General features: G+C 38.5%; 2 protein-coding genes across 2 annotated transcripts; one reads left to right on the top strand and one right to left on the bottom strand.

The window, feature by feature from the left end:
* The first annotated feature begins 1,464 nt into the window (after window positions 1-1,464).
* On the top strand, window positions 1,465-6,330 carry LOC105032592 (uncharacterized). The gene is made up of 4 exons (XM_010907073.4): window positions 1,465-2,093; window positions 3,702-3,880; window positions 5,587-5,914; window positions 6,099-6,330. The coding sequence occupies exons 1-4, from the start codon at window positions 1,629-1,631 to the stop codon at window positions 6,177-6,179; spliced, it is 1,053 nt and encodes a 350-aa protein (XP_010905375.1). The 5' UTR covers window positions 1,465-1,628; the 3' UTR covers window positions 6,180-6,330.
* A 1,011-nt stretch (window positions 6,331-7,341) lies between these two features.
* On the bottom strand, window positions 7,342-9,974 carry LOC105032591 (tubulin beta-2 chain). The gene is made up of 3 exons (XM_010907071.4): window positions 8,988-9,974; window positions 8,367-8,636; window positions 7,342-8,251 (listed from the first exon to the last, which is right to left on the bottom strand). Exons 1-3 carry the CDS (start codon window positions 9,496-9,498, stop codon window positions 7,569-7,571), a joined length of 1,464 nt encoding a protein of 487 aa, XP_010905373.2. The 5' UTR covers window positions 9,499-9,974; the 3' UTR covers window positions 7,342-7,568.
* Between the last annotated feature and the right edge of the window lie 5,984 nt (window positions 9,975-15,958).

Here is a 15,958-nt window from a genome sequence, read left to right as displayed (position 1 = left end):
GTTTCAAGGTATATGATAGTACACCTCATTCTATTTTCTTATTACTTAGATATTTATTTATTTTTTGGTGTTTTAGAATTAATTCGGAGCATTAGATGGTACCTTCATTAGAGCGTTCGTTCCTACTGAGGACAAAGCAAGGAATTGAACAAAGAAAAGTGATATCGCAACTAATGTCTTAGGCGTTTGTTCGTCTGATATGCAATTTATATATGTGCTGTCCAGTTGGGAAGGTTCTGCATATGATGCTCGTGTGCTTCGAGATGCTATAAATAGGCTTAATAGTTTAAGAATACCTCAAAGTATATATATATAGATAGGCCAAATGGTTTCAGCATATCATCATTTTCAGCAAACATACAACAAGGACATCTATCGCTCTATATCAAGTCTGGTTATATAGCATGCAGTTTTGGCGTACTCACAGTTTTTGCAGTTCTCATGTGTATCACACAAGCCTCCTGCTGCCATTATTTTCCTTGTTATCGTTTATGCTTTTCCATTGCAGGTTAACAATTACTTCTCTATGGATGAAGTTTTCAGTTACTAGCAGGTCCTGGCTCTCGCTCACATTATTTCTTTCAATCGCAACTCTCTACAATGTCTCTTTTACCCATACTTTCAAGAGAAAATATATAGCTGCAGATACTCTTCATCCTAATGGATTATATTGCCTCAACACAGGGCAAAATGATATTAATGATTTTGCCTTACTGCTTACTGACATATATGCACAAGCCTTTGCAATTATTGCCACAGGAATGTTTGTTTCCTTCACCTCTGACAGAGGAGTCCTTTTATATTGGGTTCCATCTATACTAGATAAGCTTCTCCAGCTATATCGCAAGCTGAAGCATCTGCACGCTGAATCTTTTATTTTGCGTGCCACTGCTTTATACTTATCAGATGAGCCTGATTGTTTTAAATTATATATAATTTTTTTTAAAAAAATATTTTTGATACTCATTATTGAAAATTTTAGAATCATATAGGAGAGAACCATCGCGGATCTCCTAGTTAGATTGTCTAAATTAATAAATTATATTTAATTTCAAAATTTTTTAAATTAATAAATTATATTTAATTTTAAATTTTTTGATATATATTTTTTAATATTAAATGAGATAAAAATATTAAAAATATTTAAAAATAATTAATTTTTAAAAATTTTAAATTTAAAAATAAAAATAAAAATTTGAGCTGATTTCGATTTCTACCTTTAAATGAATCACGTAATAATAATGAAAATTATTCATTCCAATTTCGAACATGAACCAAATATTTTGAGGAAACTGGTCATTTCGATTTCTATTCTAATTTATTTAGATTTTAATTTTTATTTCGATTTTAATTTTCATTTGCAAATTAAATATCTTTTATAGGCCAATATTTTTTTTTAAAAAAAAAATTTGACACGATGGTTAATTGGAGAATATCCCCTCCGTTGCCATGAAAATTACAGGTCAGACACGTCACTCATCAAGCAGAGAATCCAATGGTACCTGTTAATCAGGTTTTGAGTCCTATCTCCTCGAGTTGATCGGATCCATGGGATCCTATCAAATAGGGGTTGCAACTACTTGGACGGTCAAGATCGAAACCAAGATTGCGAGGAAGCGCTAAAGGAAATGCAGGCGGTAGCGGTCGGATCGGAGCTGGGATCGGTCGAGGATATGAAGCAAGGCCTCTTCGTGCTCCAATGGCGCCCTCTGCCCTCGTGTCCTCGCCTCCCCCTCTCGCTCCGCGGTACCAACCGGTACTCCTTGAGAGCGTTGGCGCCCACCGAGATCTCGGCTGGCGGGGGCGATGGCGGTGGTGAGCTGACGGCTCGGGAGAGGAGGCAGCTGAGGAAGGAACGGAGGGAGATCAAGGCCGGGAGCGGCAACTGGAGGGAGGAGGTGGAGGAGAGGCTCCTCAAAAAGCCCAAGAAGAGGCGGGGCTCCTGGATGGAGGAGCTCAACCTCGACAACCTCGCCCGGCTCGGCCCTCAGTGGTGGGTCCTTCGCGTCTCCCGGGTCATCAGTCTTGGTCAGGAGGCCGTCGACCGCCTTGTTCGCTCCCTCGCCAGCAATTTTCCGGATCTTGAGTTCAAGGTATCTTTATAATAGAAAAATAATTAGCTTAAGATAGGTAGCACCCTCTCTCTCTCTCTCTCTCTCTCTTCCTCTTTCAAAAAAGAGAGAAGAAATTCATCCAAATTCAGTATAAGTATCACTCGTGGCTCATCTAAATTTTTACGGTAATTATTTTTTTCTAAATTAAAAACGATGGAATGCAAAATGGCTATGTGTCTAGCTATTGGCAGAATTTTTAACACTTTATCAACAAACAAGGATCCACCATGGTCATCTGGGTCCCTTTTATTTTCGAAAAAAAAATATATTATAAAGCTTTGAATTGTATTTCCATTGTATCCTTATATTCGATGGTGTCTTTGTAACATATAATTATATCTGCTGCACTTAGAACCTCATCATGCCTAAAAACATTTCCAAAACAATTACACTAGGGGAGCGTTTGGTTCGTAACCGGAATCAAAATGGAAATGAGAATGGCTTGGAATCGGAATTGGAATGGCCAAATCCTCCGAAGCGTTTGGTTCGTGATCGGAATCGGAATCGGAATCAGAATTGGAATGAAAAATTGAATCCATAGAGGAGAGTAGGGATTGAGTTCTATATAGATTGACCCATTTTCATTCCACCCCGAAATCGAAATCGGAATGGGACTCCTCCCAACCAAACAGTTGGAATGAGAGTCACTCATTCCGATTCCGATTATAGAACCCCATTCTTCCCAACCAAATACTCTCTAGGAGCATTGACACCCGCTTCATTTGGATTGGTCTTGATGTTGTTATGCTCAGTCTGTTGGAAATTTGTAGTTGTGGTAATTTTCTCTAACTCAATTGATTAGTAACTTACTAACATGACCAAGAAATAGTACAAAAACTGCAAGTTCCACCCGTTCTGCAACATTCTAACGTGATCAAGAAATTGCTGATCTTCATTGCTTCTTATACCTGCAGGAAACTGTTAACTAATTAATCAAGATGAATCTTCAGAAGTTTTGAGAAAAGGGTAATTATGCTTTTGGCCCTTCAAGTTTGGGTGGTTTTTTTAATAAATTCCTAAACTTTAAAAAGCTCAAATTTGGTTCCTATTTTTGCAACTATTTTAATATCATCCTTCCCCCCCAATTCTGGTTACGTTCTCTCACCAAAAATTCCTATTGGCATTAACCAGTGATTACATGGCTGATTACATAGTAGAAACTGTTTAGATAGATGATTATATGGCTGATTGATGATGACATGATATATGGGTGATGATACGGCAATAGATAATGATGTGGCATCTCGGTAATGATGTGGCATGTGTTGTGGAATTTTCTATCCAAAAGTATCTAGTCGCTGAGTGCTACATGATCACTCATATATCACATCATCACCCATATATCATAAATTATGTTTTTGGTCCTCTAAGTTTTACAAATATTTTTACATGATGCTTGTTTCAAAATATTATGCTTTGCAAGTATCGCTTGCAATTTTCAATGATGTAGACTTGTTGTAGGATGGTTAATACTTGTTTGTTGGTAACACAAGTGTAGTACATAACAGAGTGGTCTTAGATTCATCCCCATCATTCTGACATACATAGGGGGGAACATTATGCTCATGAAAGTATATTTTTGTCCAGGTTTATTATCCAGCTGTGAAGGAGAAAAGGAAATTAAAGAATGGTTCTTACTCTGAAAAGTCAAAGCCCCTTTTTCCTGGTTGTGTCTTCCTGTATTGTATACTGAACAAGGAGATTCATGACTTTATTAGAGAATGTGATGGCATTGGAGGCTTTGTAGGATCCAAAGTTGGAAATACGTATGTGGCATCCATCCCTACCTAATATTCTTTTACCCAGTACAGTATTCATTTTGACCATTCAGCATACTCTGTTTTATTTTTTTATTTTTTAAATTTGTAGGTTAAAGTAGGTTTTATTCTGGTTTTTGGAATGGTGGTTGCATGTAGTAGCTATTGGCCGAGTGGCACTGTACCATAAGAAAGGCAGTATGATTCTAGAATACATTCATCAAATACAAGCCAAGAAGACTTATTTGCTTTCTTATACTTACAACATATTTACATGTCGATCCTGCCCATCAATGACTGTTTGCATCATTTTTAAGTTGGCTTTTGCCACCGGTTATCTGAATTGTTTGCTTAATTATTTTTCAATTGAAGTGATAGACAAATAAGATTAGTTCTTTTTTCTTTTACTCCACAATGGTACTCCATTATCAAATACAATTCTTTCTGAGCTTTTTTATGCTTGCAGATGCATATGCATGTGATTCGATAGATATTCAAGGTTTTCAAGTCACTATTAGTTATTAGGTTCATCTACTGTAACCTACATTTTTTACTATTCACTTGCATTTTGCCTCCACAAAGAACATGGAACTGCCTTGATTTAATCATCTGTTGCAACATTCTCCTTCTTGGCCCATTATCAAACCACTCCCAACCCAGTCTTGTGATTAGCCATCATTTGTATCCAAGAGGAAATAAAAAAATACATCTTAAGACTTAATTTATATGTGGCTCTGATGTTTGTCCTCTAGTTTGCATGAATTGGCATGTTTATTTTTACTTTTTCTTTTTTTTTTTGAATACGAGATCAGGTGACAAGAGACTTGAAGTACCTTCTCTCTCTAATTGTGCTAAACTACTAATAGTTGTTGTGTTAGTACAATTTGACCTGATCCATAATGCTTGTTGCTTCTGTAGTTGATGAACAGAATGCTGGTTTTCAATGAGGCTTTGCTGAGATTGTTGTGTCCTTTGCATAAGAATATTGCTATAATGTTACATACCAATTGTTTATTATTTGTTTGGTTTTACGATGGGGGTGATAAATCCCTCTATATCCTGTTCTTGAATGATGCCCAACTATATATGAGACCACTACTTATCCATAGTTAAGAACATCTAGGCTCTTCTATTTTGTTCGTAAATTACCTGATCTCTTATATCAGCTCAAATCTTTGCTTTTTTAACCATTTGGTTTAGCTCCAATTCACTTATTTTTACCAAATGTCACTTTAACTTCACAAGAAAAAACCTAGAGGGCTGTGAATATTTATTACTGCTCACTCATCTGTCATTTCTGGTTCATAATCTACAAGCTCAATAATGCTTTAAAAGATGGTTTCTGCTTTACAAAAAAGAGCATCACAAGTATCTAAGAATTTAGTCATCTACACTTTTAAGGGCATCAATCTGCTATTGTCCTTATGTCAAGGTTTGAAGTCTGACAAACATGGCACGCAAGAACCTGTTGTGAGTTTTTACCATATTGCTGCCGAATTCTAAATCAAACTGGTTAACTAGGGATGGACATAAACTGGCTCATAACTTCCAGTTTCTTAATATAGATGGATCCTACTCCAGTTTTCTAATATATTTCCTTTGGGTTGTTATGAAAAGTTCAAAGTGATGGGATGTGCCAGCCATCTGAATTCATATGTTCAGTACTCTGAATGTGCCATCTTTCTTTTGGGTTACTCTTTTTTCCATCTCCACAGCAAACGACAGATTAACAAGCCAAAACCTGTTCCACTTCATGAGATGGAAGCAATCTTTCAACAAGCTAAAGAAGAACAAAAGAAATCTGACCAAGCATTTGAAGAAGAAGAATGCATACAGAATCTCAACTCATACTTAGATTCTGGAAACAGTCTGAAATCTATAGCAGATGATAGAAAGTGCTTAAAGAAAGACCATTCTACAGCTAACCTGTTAAATGGGGAGAATTCCAAGCATCTTGCCCCAGGTGTAGGTGTTCGTGTTCTTTCTGGGCCTTTTAAAGAATTCACAGGTTGTCTGAAAGAGCTGGACCATAAAAGCAGAAAGGTACCGCTGAATGATTTGCGGATGTTATCTTGACCCCAGAATTTTTTATATATTATAATAACTTAGTGACTTGAATAATAAGATAATCAGTTGATCTAGGACATGATGGCCATTTTAAGGGTGACTGTAATTTTGGGCTGTTATCTTGAACATATGTAACTGGTGAAGTATTTTCTTCCTGCAGGCCACTGTTGGATTCATGCTGTTTGGCAAAGAGACCTTTGTGGATTTGGAGGTTGATCAAATTGTTGCAGAAACTGCATAGCAGTTATGGGACCTTTCTTTTGAGCTCCCAACGTGTGTATTTTTATCAATGACTCTACAGGAAGTACCACTTAGATACATGGGAGCAAAGTTAAAAACAATTGGAATCTTAAGTAATTTAAAAACAAGGTATTACTTTCGCTATCGTATAACTAGTGGCCTGGTTATTAGTTACATGCCATAATATATGCATCTTTATTTGTTGAATGATTGGCCTTAATATAGACTTGAGCTGGGAAGAGAAATACTTGTTATGCTTCACTTCATAGTTCAGATATTCTGCGACTTGCTCATATATAAATATTTATGACCCTATGATCCTATGATCGCATAACAATTTCCTTGCAGAAAATTGCTTGAAATTGATGCTGAGCGATGTGGTTTGTACTTTTCTTAAACTGGCTTGATTTTGTGGTCTTGAGAAGGGCTAGGCTCCCCCCTCAGCTTTTGGCTATACTTTCATAGAAGAACAACTTGGTTCATGGATGGAACTTACATTGCAGATGCCACTAATATTGGCAGCTAGAATTTGGTGATGGGCAAACCAGGCTTGGGCAACTTCTTACAATAAATCTTCCTGAGTGGCCTTCAAGCCTCCCATTTCATCAAAAAGAAAAAGAAGAAGAAAACAAAGAAAGGGCTAGGTTTAGGCAACTGGATAATCCTTCATATTTTTGAGATGGACGGAGAGTTGTTTGGTCATAATTACTTATCGCGCAGAAGCCAGTGGTTCTCAATGATTGATTCAGATTTTTGTCCCAAACAATGTTGGCAACTTGAATTGAGTTGCCAGCGTATGGCATTCATTACTTTGTTGGCAAAATGTTCATATGGTAGTTTTCTCTGCAAGAAATGGTGAAGCTACGAGGACCGCACCACCATGAGAAAACTGTATTCTTCTCATTGCGGGATCACATCAGGGACCTACAGCATTGGTGTCTCCACACATCATGGGCCAGACCCAGAACCTTGATCAAGGGGCCTCCAGTGTCCCTACAGATCTGCGTTTGTACGAACAAGAGTTTCCCAATGGCGGTACCTCGGGTATGAGCATCCCAAAACAAGGCCTTGGGACTTGGACTGCAGGTTAGTCTTATACACCAAAAAAAAAAAAAATGAAGAAGCTCGATCAAGGAGGGAAGGAATCCAGATCCCCTAGAAAATTAAATGTTCCATGAATAAATATACCCTTCATAAAATGGTGCCAAAGAAATTAATAATATTCATATCTCAAAATCAAAATATATTTTCAACATCGGTTAAATAACGGTAGTGAATGAAGCCCAATTGTAAAAATCCATACAAGGACAGAGAAGACGGTCAGTTGCCCTTCGGTCTGGGTGTAAACCGGCAACTGGAAGTTGCAATCCGCTGTTCCGTTTGGCTCCGATCACATCTCCTGACCTTCTTCTTCTTCTTCCTCCTCCTCATAGTATTCCTCCTCGTCAGCAGTTGCATCTTGGTACTGTTGGTACTCGGAAACCAGATCATTCATATTGCTCTCAGCCTCCGTGAACTCCATCTCGTCCATCCCTTCCCCTGTATACCAGTGCAAGAAGGCCTTCCTCCTGAACATGGCGGTGAATTGCTCGCTCACCCTTCGGAACATCTCTTGAATGGAGGTGGAATTCCCGATGAAGGTGGATGCCATCTTCAAACCGGTCGGTGGAATGTCGCACACGGTGGACTTGACATTGTTGGGGATCCACTCCACAAAGTAGGAGGAGTTCTTGTTCTGCACGTTGATCATCTGCTCATCCACTTCCTTGGTGCTCATCTTACCGCGGAACATGGCTGATGCCGTAAGGTACCTCCCATGGCGTGGGTCGGCGGCACACATCATGTTCTTGGCATCCCACATCTGCTGGGTCAGCTCTGGGACCGTGAGAGCACGGTACTGCTGCGACCCACGGGAGGTCAGCGGAGCAAAACCCACCATGAAGAAGTGAAGCCGTGGGAAGGGGATAAGGTTCACGGCCAGCTTCCGGAGATCGGAGTTGAGCTGACCGGGGAACCTCAGGCAGCACGTTACTCCCGACATGGTTGCAGAGATAAGATGGTTCAAGTCTCCAACTGCTCCAAAGAAATTAAGATCACGAGATCAGTCCGGAATTTTAAATTAAAAAAAAAAAAAAAAAAAAAGAACGTTGCTAGCTACTAGTTGTTGAAGCAGGTGTGGGTGGCTTACAGCTGGGGGTAGTGAGCTTGAGAGTTCTGAAGCATATGTCGTAGAGAGCTTCGTTGTCGAGGACCATGCACTCGTCAGCGTTCTCCACCAACTGATGCACAGATAAGGTGGCGTTGTAGGGCTCGACGACGGTGTCAGAGACCTTGGGAGAGGGGAAGACGGAGAAGGTCATCATCATTCGATCCGGGTACTCCTCCCTGATCTTAGATATCAGGAGTGTCCCCATGCCTGACCCGGTTCCTCCTCCCAGGGAGTGGCAAACCTGGAAACCTGCACAATTCCTTCCCGAGTTACATCATCTACACGAATGAATAAAGAACGGTATAATTAAAGCTGCCAAACAGTGAAAATTTCCATTCGCAAAAAATTCACCAAAAAAAAAAAAGCTTCCAAAACTGCTTTAGATACGACAGGTTGCATGATCCAGGTATTTTATGATGAAGTGACTGCAACGCGAACATCAACCGAAAAGGAAAAAATACATATATATGCATCAAGACCGATGCAGTGATTCCAAACAGGAGGAGAAAAAGGCGACAGGAGAAAGGGAAGGATGACATATTAGGGAAAAAAGAACCGTAAAAATATTTTCCAGACAAGGACTAGGGGAAAAGATGATACCCTGCAAGCAATCGCAGTTCTCTGCTTCCTTGCGGACCACATCAAGCACCGAATCAATCAGCTCGGCACCCTCAGTGTAGTGCCCCTTAGCCCAGTTGTTCCCCGCTCCAGACTGCCCGAAGACAAAGTTGTCGGGGCGGAAGATCTGGCCGTACAGCCCAGACCGGACGCTGTCCATTGTGCCAGGCTCCAGATCCATGAGCACGGCTCGAGGGACAAACCGCCCGCAGCTTGCCTCATTGTAGTAGACGTTGACCCTCTCGAGCTGGAGATCGGAGTTGCCATCGTACCTTCCGGTGGCGTCGATGCCGTGCTCCGCACAGACCACCTCCCAGAACTTAGCACCGATCTGGTTGCCACATTGGCCTCCCTGGATGTGAAGAATCTCGCGCATTTTCTCCCACCCCTTTCGAGCAAAGAAACAGGTACGAGCAAGGAGAGAAGATGGGGAACGCTGTATTGCAGGGGGAAGGTCTAGAACAAAGGGAAAATGAGGAGAGAGGGCGAGCATGGGATGGCATATAAATAAGGAGAAGCCCTAACGGCTAGTATCCGCTTTTTAATTTTTTTTCCTAAATTCTGTTCGAAATGGATGGCTGCCAACAGCTGGATAGGGCGCTGAAGTTCAAACGGTTCGGAGAGCAACGGTCGAAAGCATCCGGGATTTCAAATTTCGAATTCTTGGGACAGTTGGATACGGCGAGCGGGACATAGCGCTCCACAGTGACGCCCCTAACGGATCCGCGATTAAATGTCTAAAATGACCCTACGCCTGCGCAGGACCTCCGTTTCACCGTAATTTCCTATTACACTATATGCAAAACAGCCTTTGTTTGCTCTATACAAGGGGTATGACAAGCTTTATTTGTAGCTCTCAGAAAAATAATTCTTGGTGCCGTAAGGCTCCAAACGGGCCTTATTTGTAGCTCTCAAAAAATAATTATTTCTTGTTGCCGTAAGGCTCCAGATCGAAAAAGAGTAGCGAGGTCGATGATGATCTGAGATGTGAACTCGATGGTCGACGATGATACGAGGATAATTGAATACTCTTACAACCTACAAAAAAAAGTTCGATCTTCAGAGATTCTTTGACGATGGACCTTCCGATACTTAAGTTAGCCGATATTTTAAAAATAGTGAGAGAGAATTTTAACAAAAGAGTACTTTCTCAGACTAAAAAAACTTATCGAAGAATCCTCTATGATCCCTTTTTATAAAAGAGAAAATGTACGTTATCTTTATTACCGATATCTACTATGAAGAATCATGGCCCACGATGCCGTCGTTGTGCAGTGGATGATTAATAGAATTAACTCATGTACCATATTTTATTGTAACCATCGAGAGTAACTGCCCATTATTTAAAAGATGTGGCACTGAATTATATTCTCCTTATAATGGCTCAATGCCCCTGGATCTTCTGAAGTCGTTGGCTTGAGTCCAACTAAGAGATCGGTGGTAGTACGATGAAGTTGTTGACAGTATACCAAGCACTGACATAATGCATTGGGATAGTCAAGCTAACGACTATAAACTAGCGCTTCTTGGGAGGCAACCCAAGCAAAATTTTTTTTTTTTTTATTGAGTCAATTTTAATCCTCACTATATTTTCAAGGTTTGAATGGACGTTGTTCACTTTTTGTAGGCACATTGAAGAAGACAAGAGATATGAAATGACTGAGGACGAGTTGCAAACTCACACAAGCACATAGGCACGCTACAAAGGGGAGTACCCCTAACCTTTAAGAATGCCTTGCTATAATATGTATTGTGATGATGATCTTGTCATTGAGCACAATGTCAAATTCAGATTTCGGGGTGCATTTGCATGAGCATTTCGTGTTAATAATATAGGATTGCCATTATGTTTGCATCTTTATCTTTATTTTTTTAATAAAATTTAAAAAAAAAAAAATTGGAATGTTGATTCATTGATCACTTGTAAGGATATAGAGGGGGACAATTTTACTTTTGTGTTAGTGTTTGGCTATCTTAGCTTTAAATTTGGAAGTCAAATTCAGGGATTGACTGTTTTATACTTGTAAATACTTAAATAAAATCTCGTATAGGAGATAGTTACTTTGCTTCGCCAATCCTATTTGTGAGCTTTGTTGCAATAAAATGTAGACAATTTACTTGGGAGAAATGATATAGGCATTCCTTTGGCATATCCTTTTTGACCCCTTGTATTTTCTTTTCATCCTATCTCATATCTACTGTTCATATTTTTTGAGAATAAATTGATTATAATGGTTAGAGCATACTGAATTTTTAGTTTTCCTTCCCTTCAAAAAAAAAAAAAAAAAAAAAAAAAAAAAAAAAAGCACAATCTACTCCGCTATTTCAAGTTGCCTAGTAACTAGGAGCATTCATGAGCCCCATGTTTGCTTTTACGTCAAACAGTGACTTGAATTATGAGTATGCAAAGCACTTTGAGTATATGACTTGCTGAGTAACCGGGTGCCTTCATCACCAATGTCGGTATTCGCGTAAAAAGGCAAATGATGACTTAAGGAAGAGTGCCAAAGTGTATAGGCTGTTCTAAAAGTATAAAATAAAACAAATAAAGGAAGGGATGTAAAGCATAAGTAATTGAGTATGCTCTGATTTATTGTGGTTAATTTATTTTCACTTATGTGACCATAACCATCATTCTTGTTGCTTGCTTTCCATTTTTTTTTATCCGAAAAAGTCCTATTGATCTCTTGAGTACGTTGTTTGCACTAGTGGAGATCGGCTGATAGGATTTTGCATTCAGGATTGGATGTTTGAACCGAATTATTTTATTAAAACCTAAAGGAAGCAGGGTAGCTATTGATTGTGCGTAATTTTGTTTGAGTATGAATGAGTTTGGAATAGTTAGCTTGTGGGTTTGCTTTTCGATTTTGAGTTGGGGTGGTTAAGCCATGGCATTTGGGTATTACTCCTTTGTGTCTAGATGGATTTTGAGTATATTAATGTTAAATAAAATTTTTAGCATTAATTTTTTTGAAATTCTCCATTTTTGATTTGGACTTTTCTTTTGCTTGGGGACAACCAAAAACTTAGGTTTGGGGGTATTTGATGTATTGCATTTTTATAGTAATTATTATTATTAGTTTTAATGATTTTGATGAAATTGATATAATAATTAATTAAATAAATGTAAGAACCTGATATGTTTTATGTCAATTGCAGGTAATTGAGCCAGGTCACACATAATTGGGCTTAACCATATTTTAAAGGTCAAATTAAGTGAAATTGGTTGAGTCCGATTCAGCAGGGTTTGTCATTCAGAGTTATCAGGTCTTGCATCAAAATCAGAGTCCACCTCAAAGCAGAATAACCAAATCAAGATATCAATCGACCCCACACCTTATCCTTTTTGGCATCATCAGCCAGAAAAGAAATTAGAGATGCAGAAATAAATCAAGCAGTTAATCTCTCCCATCTAGTCAACCAATCTAAATTCTAGATATTTTGGTGTGAGGACCCCTAAAAGGTAAGCTACAGGACTCCAAATTGAGCAAGATTAGATCCTACAGAATTTTGAGAGAAGCAAGAAAGGAACATAATTTACAGAATTGAATTTGGATTCCAGATGAGTGGCTACAATAGGTTGAAGTTGGTAACAATGTTGGACACAACAAGAAATACCCGATACACCCAGATTCTTCTTAGTGTTTCTTGGCACAAAGATCTGATATGGCAACTAATTTTGGGTGGCAAAGAGCTATCTTGGAAAGAATTAAATGGAAGAAAATCAGAGTCCAAACTAATTCTGCATGAGGAGCAAACTGAGAAAGAATTGGAACCAATTCTTGAAAAACTTGATTTGGGCAGCCAAAACCTTACTTTTTTGCAGATTTTGTGGACCCAGAAAGGAAGAAATTCTTCTCCTCTAATTAACCATGCCTCCTTTCCTTCTTTTACTATGGAAATCATAATAAAATCAAAAAATTTGGGCAGCATAAGGAGTAGATGGCTGGTGGTTGCTTAAAGCCTATCCAAAGGAGGAGAGATTCTATACAAATAAAAAGAATGATATATAGAATAAAATCATGAGAAAAATACCACCTTAACCCTAGCCCTAGCCCTATTTAAGGATCCTAAAACACCAGCAAGAAGGGAGGAGAATCATCTTTGAAAGCTAGAAATCAAGCAAGGAGAGTTTGGAGTATCTGGAAGATTTGAAGAGAGGATTCATTCGGCTCTGCAATTCCTTCAGAGTTTTTTTCTTTCTCTTGTTTACTTTGATTTATTTTCTAGAACTCATTGTTAGGATGATTTTGGAGTTTTATTCAAGTAAACTTGAGTTTGATTTTGATATGATGAAAAGCTAAATTTCTAGCTAGGGTACCTGATGTAGCTTGGATTTAATTTCAATTCCAGAATCTTGTATTAATTTTCTTTGTTAATGCAATTGTTTGTTATTTGCACTTAATGCTTTTAAGTATTATTATCTTTGGTACTTGATTGATTTGATTTATAATTGGTACTGGGAAGGAAGATTATAAATTGGAGTTAATAACAAACATCATAGGAATAATAATTGGAGCGGGAGCAGAAGATTTGACCTGTGGGATCTTGAAATAATCACTGTGCTTATTGAACTAATTGAAATCTATTTTACTATTGGAAGATAGATTATAGGTTTTAATTAGTATATTTAATAAGACTCGGAGAGATTATTAAATAATTTAGGATTATTTATCCTTGCATTAATAATTAAATTTGGATTATTAATCGAAATAGCTGGAATTGATAATTGGTCCAAGTGAAATCAGATATACCCTAGTGCTTTATCAATCGAATTTTGATTCAGCTTTCATTGAGTTCTTTAGAGTTAATTTTATTTTCCATTATCATTCAGTTTCGATCGTTTAGATATTAGTAAAATTAGCGTTCATTTTTGTAATTAAACTCAGTCCTCGTGGGAACGATCTCTTATTTATCATTATATTACTTGAGCGATTTCGTGCACTTGCGAAATAGGCTATCAAGTTTTTGGCGCCGTTGCCGGGGAATGGTGCTTTAATATCAAGAATAGTTGATTTTACTAGTAATCTAGATATTTTATTTCTTAGATATTTAAAAAAAAAATCACTGATATTTCATAACGCTTAACTAATATAGTATAACCAAAAATATATAAAAAAAAAAATCAAACTTGATTGGACATCTTGTTTCTTTGCATTGCATCTCCATAATTAACTTTAAGGGCACTTAACCCATTAATCAGATAAGGTGGGGATTTGATCACCCTTCCTTAGCCCAAAAATCACATCCTTCATCCTGCATAACCTAGACCTTAATCTAAAATCAATTAAACGTTGGCCCTAGGATATTCGAGCTCAATAGGACAAGAAAGCCCTAAAGTTAGACCGGGTTCGAATTGATTAATTGCTCGGTGTCTAAGGCAAGTGGTTTAAGAAGGTGGTTTTCAATTGGTTCCATTGTCTGACCTGGCCAACTCAGTTGGTGTCTAAGGAAAGCAACAAGCAGGGGACCTCCCACATCTTACACTTACCTGGCCGAGATAGTTAGTCAGTTTTGGGCTTGGAGTGCTTGAAGGCGATCTTGGAACAGTTAGGAGCTGTCTAGATCTAGGTTAACCCTAGGATAGAAAGTCCATTTTGTGCTAACTTGTTTGCCATTAAAATTTAAACCATAATTAAAACACTCTTCTCTTTCATCTCTAGATTTAAGACTCCTTAGGACTCATCTCTAGAACTCTTTTCTCTCTCTTTCCTCTTCTCTCTTCTTAAAAAAAAAAAAAAAGATAATAATCTTTCAAAATTACAACTTGGAAAAGAGAATCGGGTCGACTTGTGAGAATTGAATCAAACCCATTTCAAGTCAAGAAATTAAACGCACTTGTAAACAAAATATTAAAGCAGTCAGAGAAGGAAGAAATCTGAGGCAAAAGTAGATCCAGAAATGGCTGAAGATCCAAGGAGAGAAGTAATCCTAGTAGAAATAATGAGGTTGCTAGAGAGGCAAACCCCAGGGCACTGCGGGATTATGCCATGCCTACCATGAATGGAGCTTCATCTAGCATCACAAGACCACTGTGCAAGCAAACAACTTTGAGATCAAGCCCGCTTTGATCCAAATGATCTAGACAGCAGTTCAGTTTGGAGGATTGCCCAATGATGACCCTAATGCGCACATTGCAAACTTCTTGGAGATATGTGATACCCTTAAGCATAATGGAGTGTTAGATGATGCAATTCGGTTAAGATTGTTCCCGTTTTCACTTAGAGACAAGGCTAAAGCATGGTTACAGTCTCTTCCTGCTAGCTCAATCACCACTTGGAATGACTTAGCACAAAAATTTTTGGCAAAATTCTTTCCACCTACTAAGACTGCCAAGTTGAGGAGTGACATCCAAACCTTCATGCAATTTGACATGGAGACCTTATATGAATCCTGGAAAAGGTTCAAGGATCTGCGTAGGAGGTGTCCACACCACGGGCTGCCTAAATGGTTGGTTGTGCAAACCTTCTACAATGGGCTGAACAACCATACCAGAATTAATATTGATGCTGCTACTGGAGGTTCATTGATGGGGAAGTCGCTTGATGAGGCCTATGATCTTTTGGAGGAAATGGCCAACAACAATTACCAATGGCCCAATGAGAGAAACATGGCGAGGAGACCTGCTGGGGTTCATGAGATAGACGCTATTACTGCACTCAATGCAAAGGTAGACACTCTTTTCAAAAAATTAGATCATTTGTCTATTAATGCTGTCAATACTTGTGTGCAGACCTGTGAGATGTGTACTGGGCAACATGCTACTCGAGATTGCCTGATTGACAGCTCATTCATGCCTCCAGTACAATAACAAGTGCAATATGTGGCAAACCAAGGAAGGCAACAGAACAATCCATACTCAAACACCTACACGCCTACCTGGAAGAACCATCCAAATTTTTCCTGGGAAAATCAACAGCAACAACAAAATTATCAAAATAGAGGACCACCTG

Source organism: Elaeis guineensis, chromosome 5 (genome assembly GCF_000442705.2).
Source record: "Elaeis guineensis isolate ETL-2024a chromosome 5, EG11, whole genome shotgun sequence".
NCBI lineage: Eukaryota > Viridiplantae > Streptophyta > Magnoliopsida > Arecales > Arecaceae > Elaeis > Elaeis guineensis.
The sequence above is the reverse complement of the archived record's forward strand: the minus strand, read 5'-3'. Positions and strand labels throughout refer to the sequence as shown.

Bases quoted from the DNA above. Each gene is read 5' to 3' on its own strand.
- LOC105032591 (XM_010907071.4), bottom strand. From the start codon at position 9,498: ATGCTCGCCCTCTCTCCTCATTTTCCCTTTGTTCTAGACCTTCCCCCT. The intron at 8,637-8,987 runs GTATCATCTTTT...GGAATTGTGCAG, and splicing joins GAACTGCGATTGCTTGCAGG to GTTTCCAGGTTTGCCACTCC. The intron at 8,252-8,366 runs GTAAGCCACCCA...TCTTTGGAGCAG, and splicing joins CAAGCTCACTACCCCCAGCT to TTGGAGACTTGAACCATCTT.
- LOC105032592 (XM_010907073.4), top strand. From the start codon at position 1,629: ATGCAGGCGGTAGCGGTCGGATCGGAGCTGGGATCGGTCGAGGATATG. The intron at 2,094-3,701 runs GTATCTTTATAA...ATTTTTGTCCAG, and splicing joins TTCCGGATCTTGAGTTCAAG to GTTTATTATCCAGCTGTGAA. The intron at 3,881-5,586 runs GTATGTGGCATC...CCATCTCCACAG, and splicing joins GGATCCAAAGTTGGAAATAC to CAAACGACAGATTAACAAGC.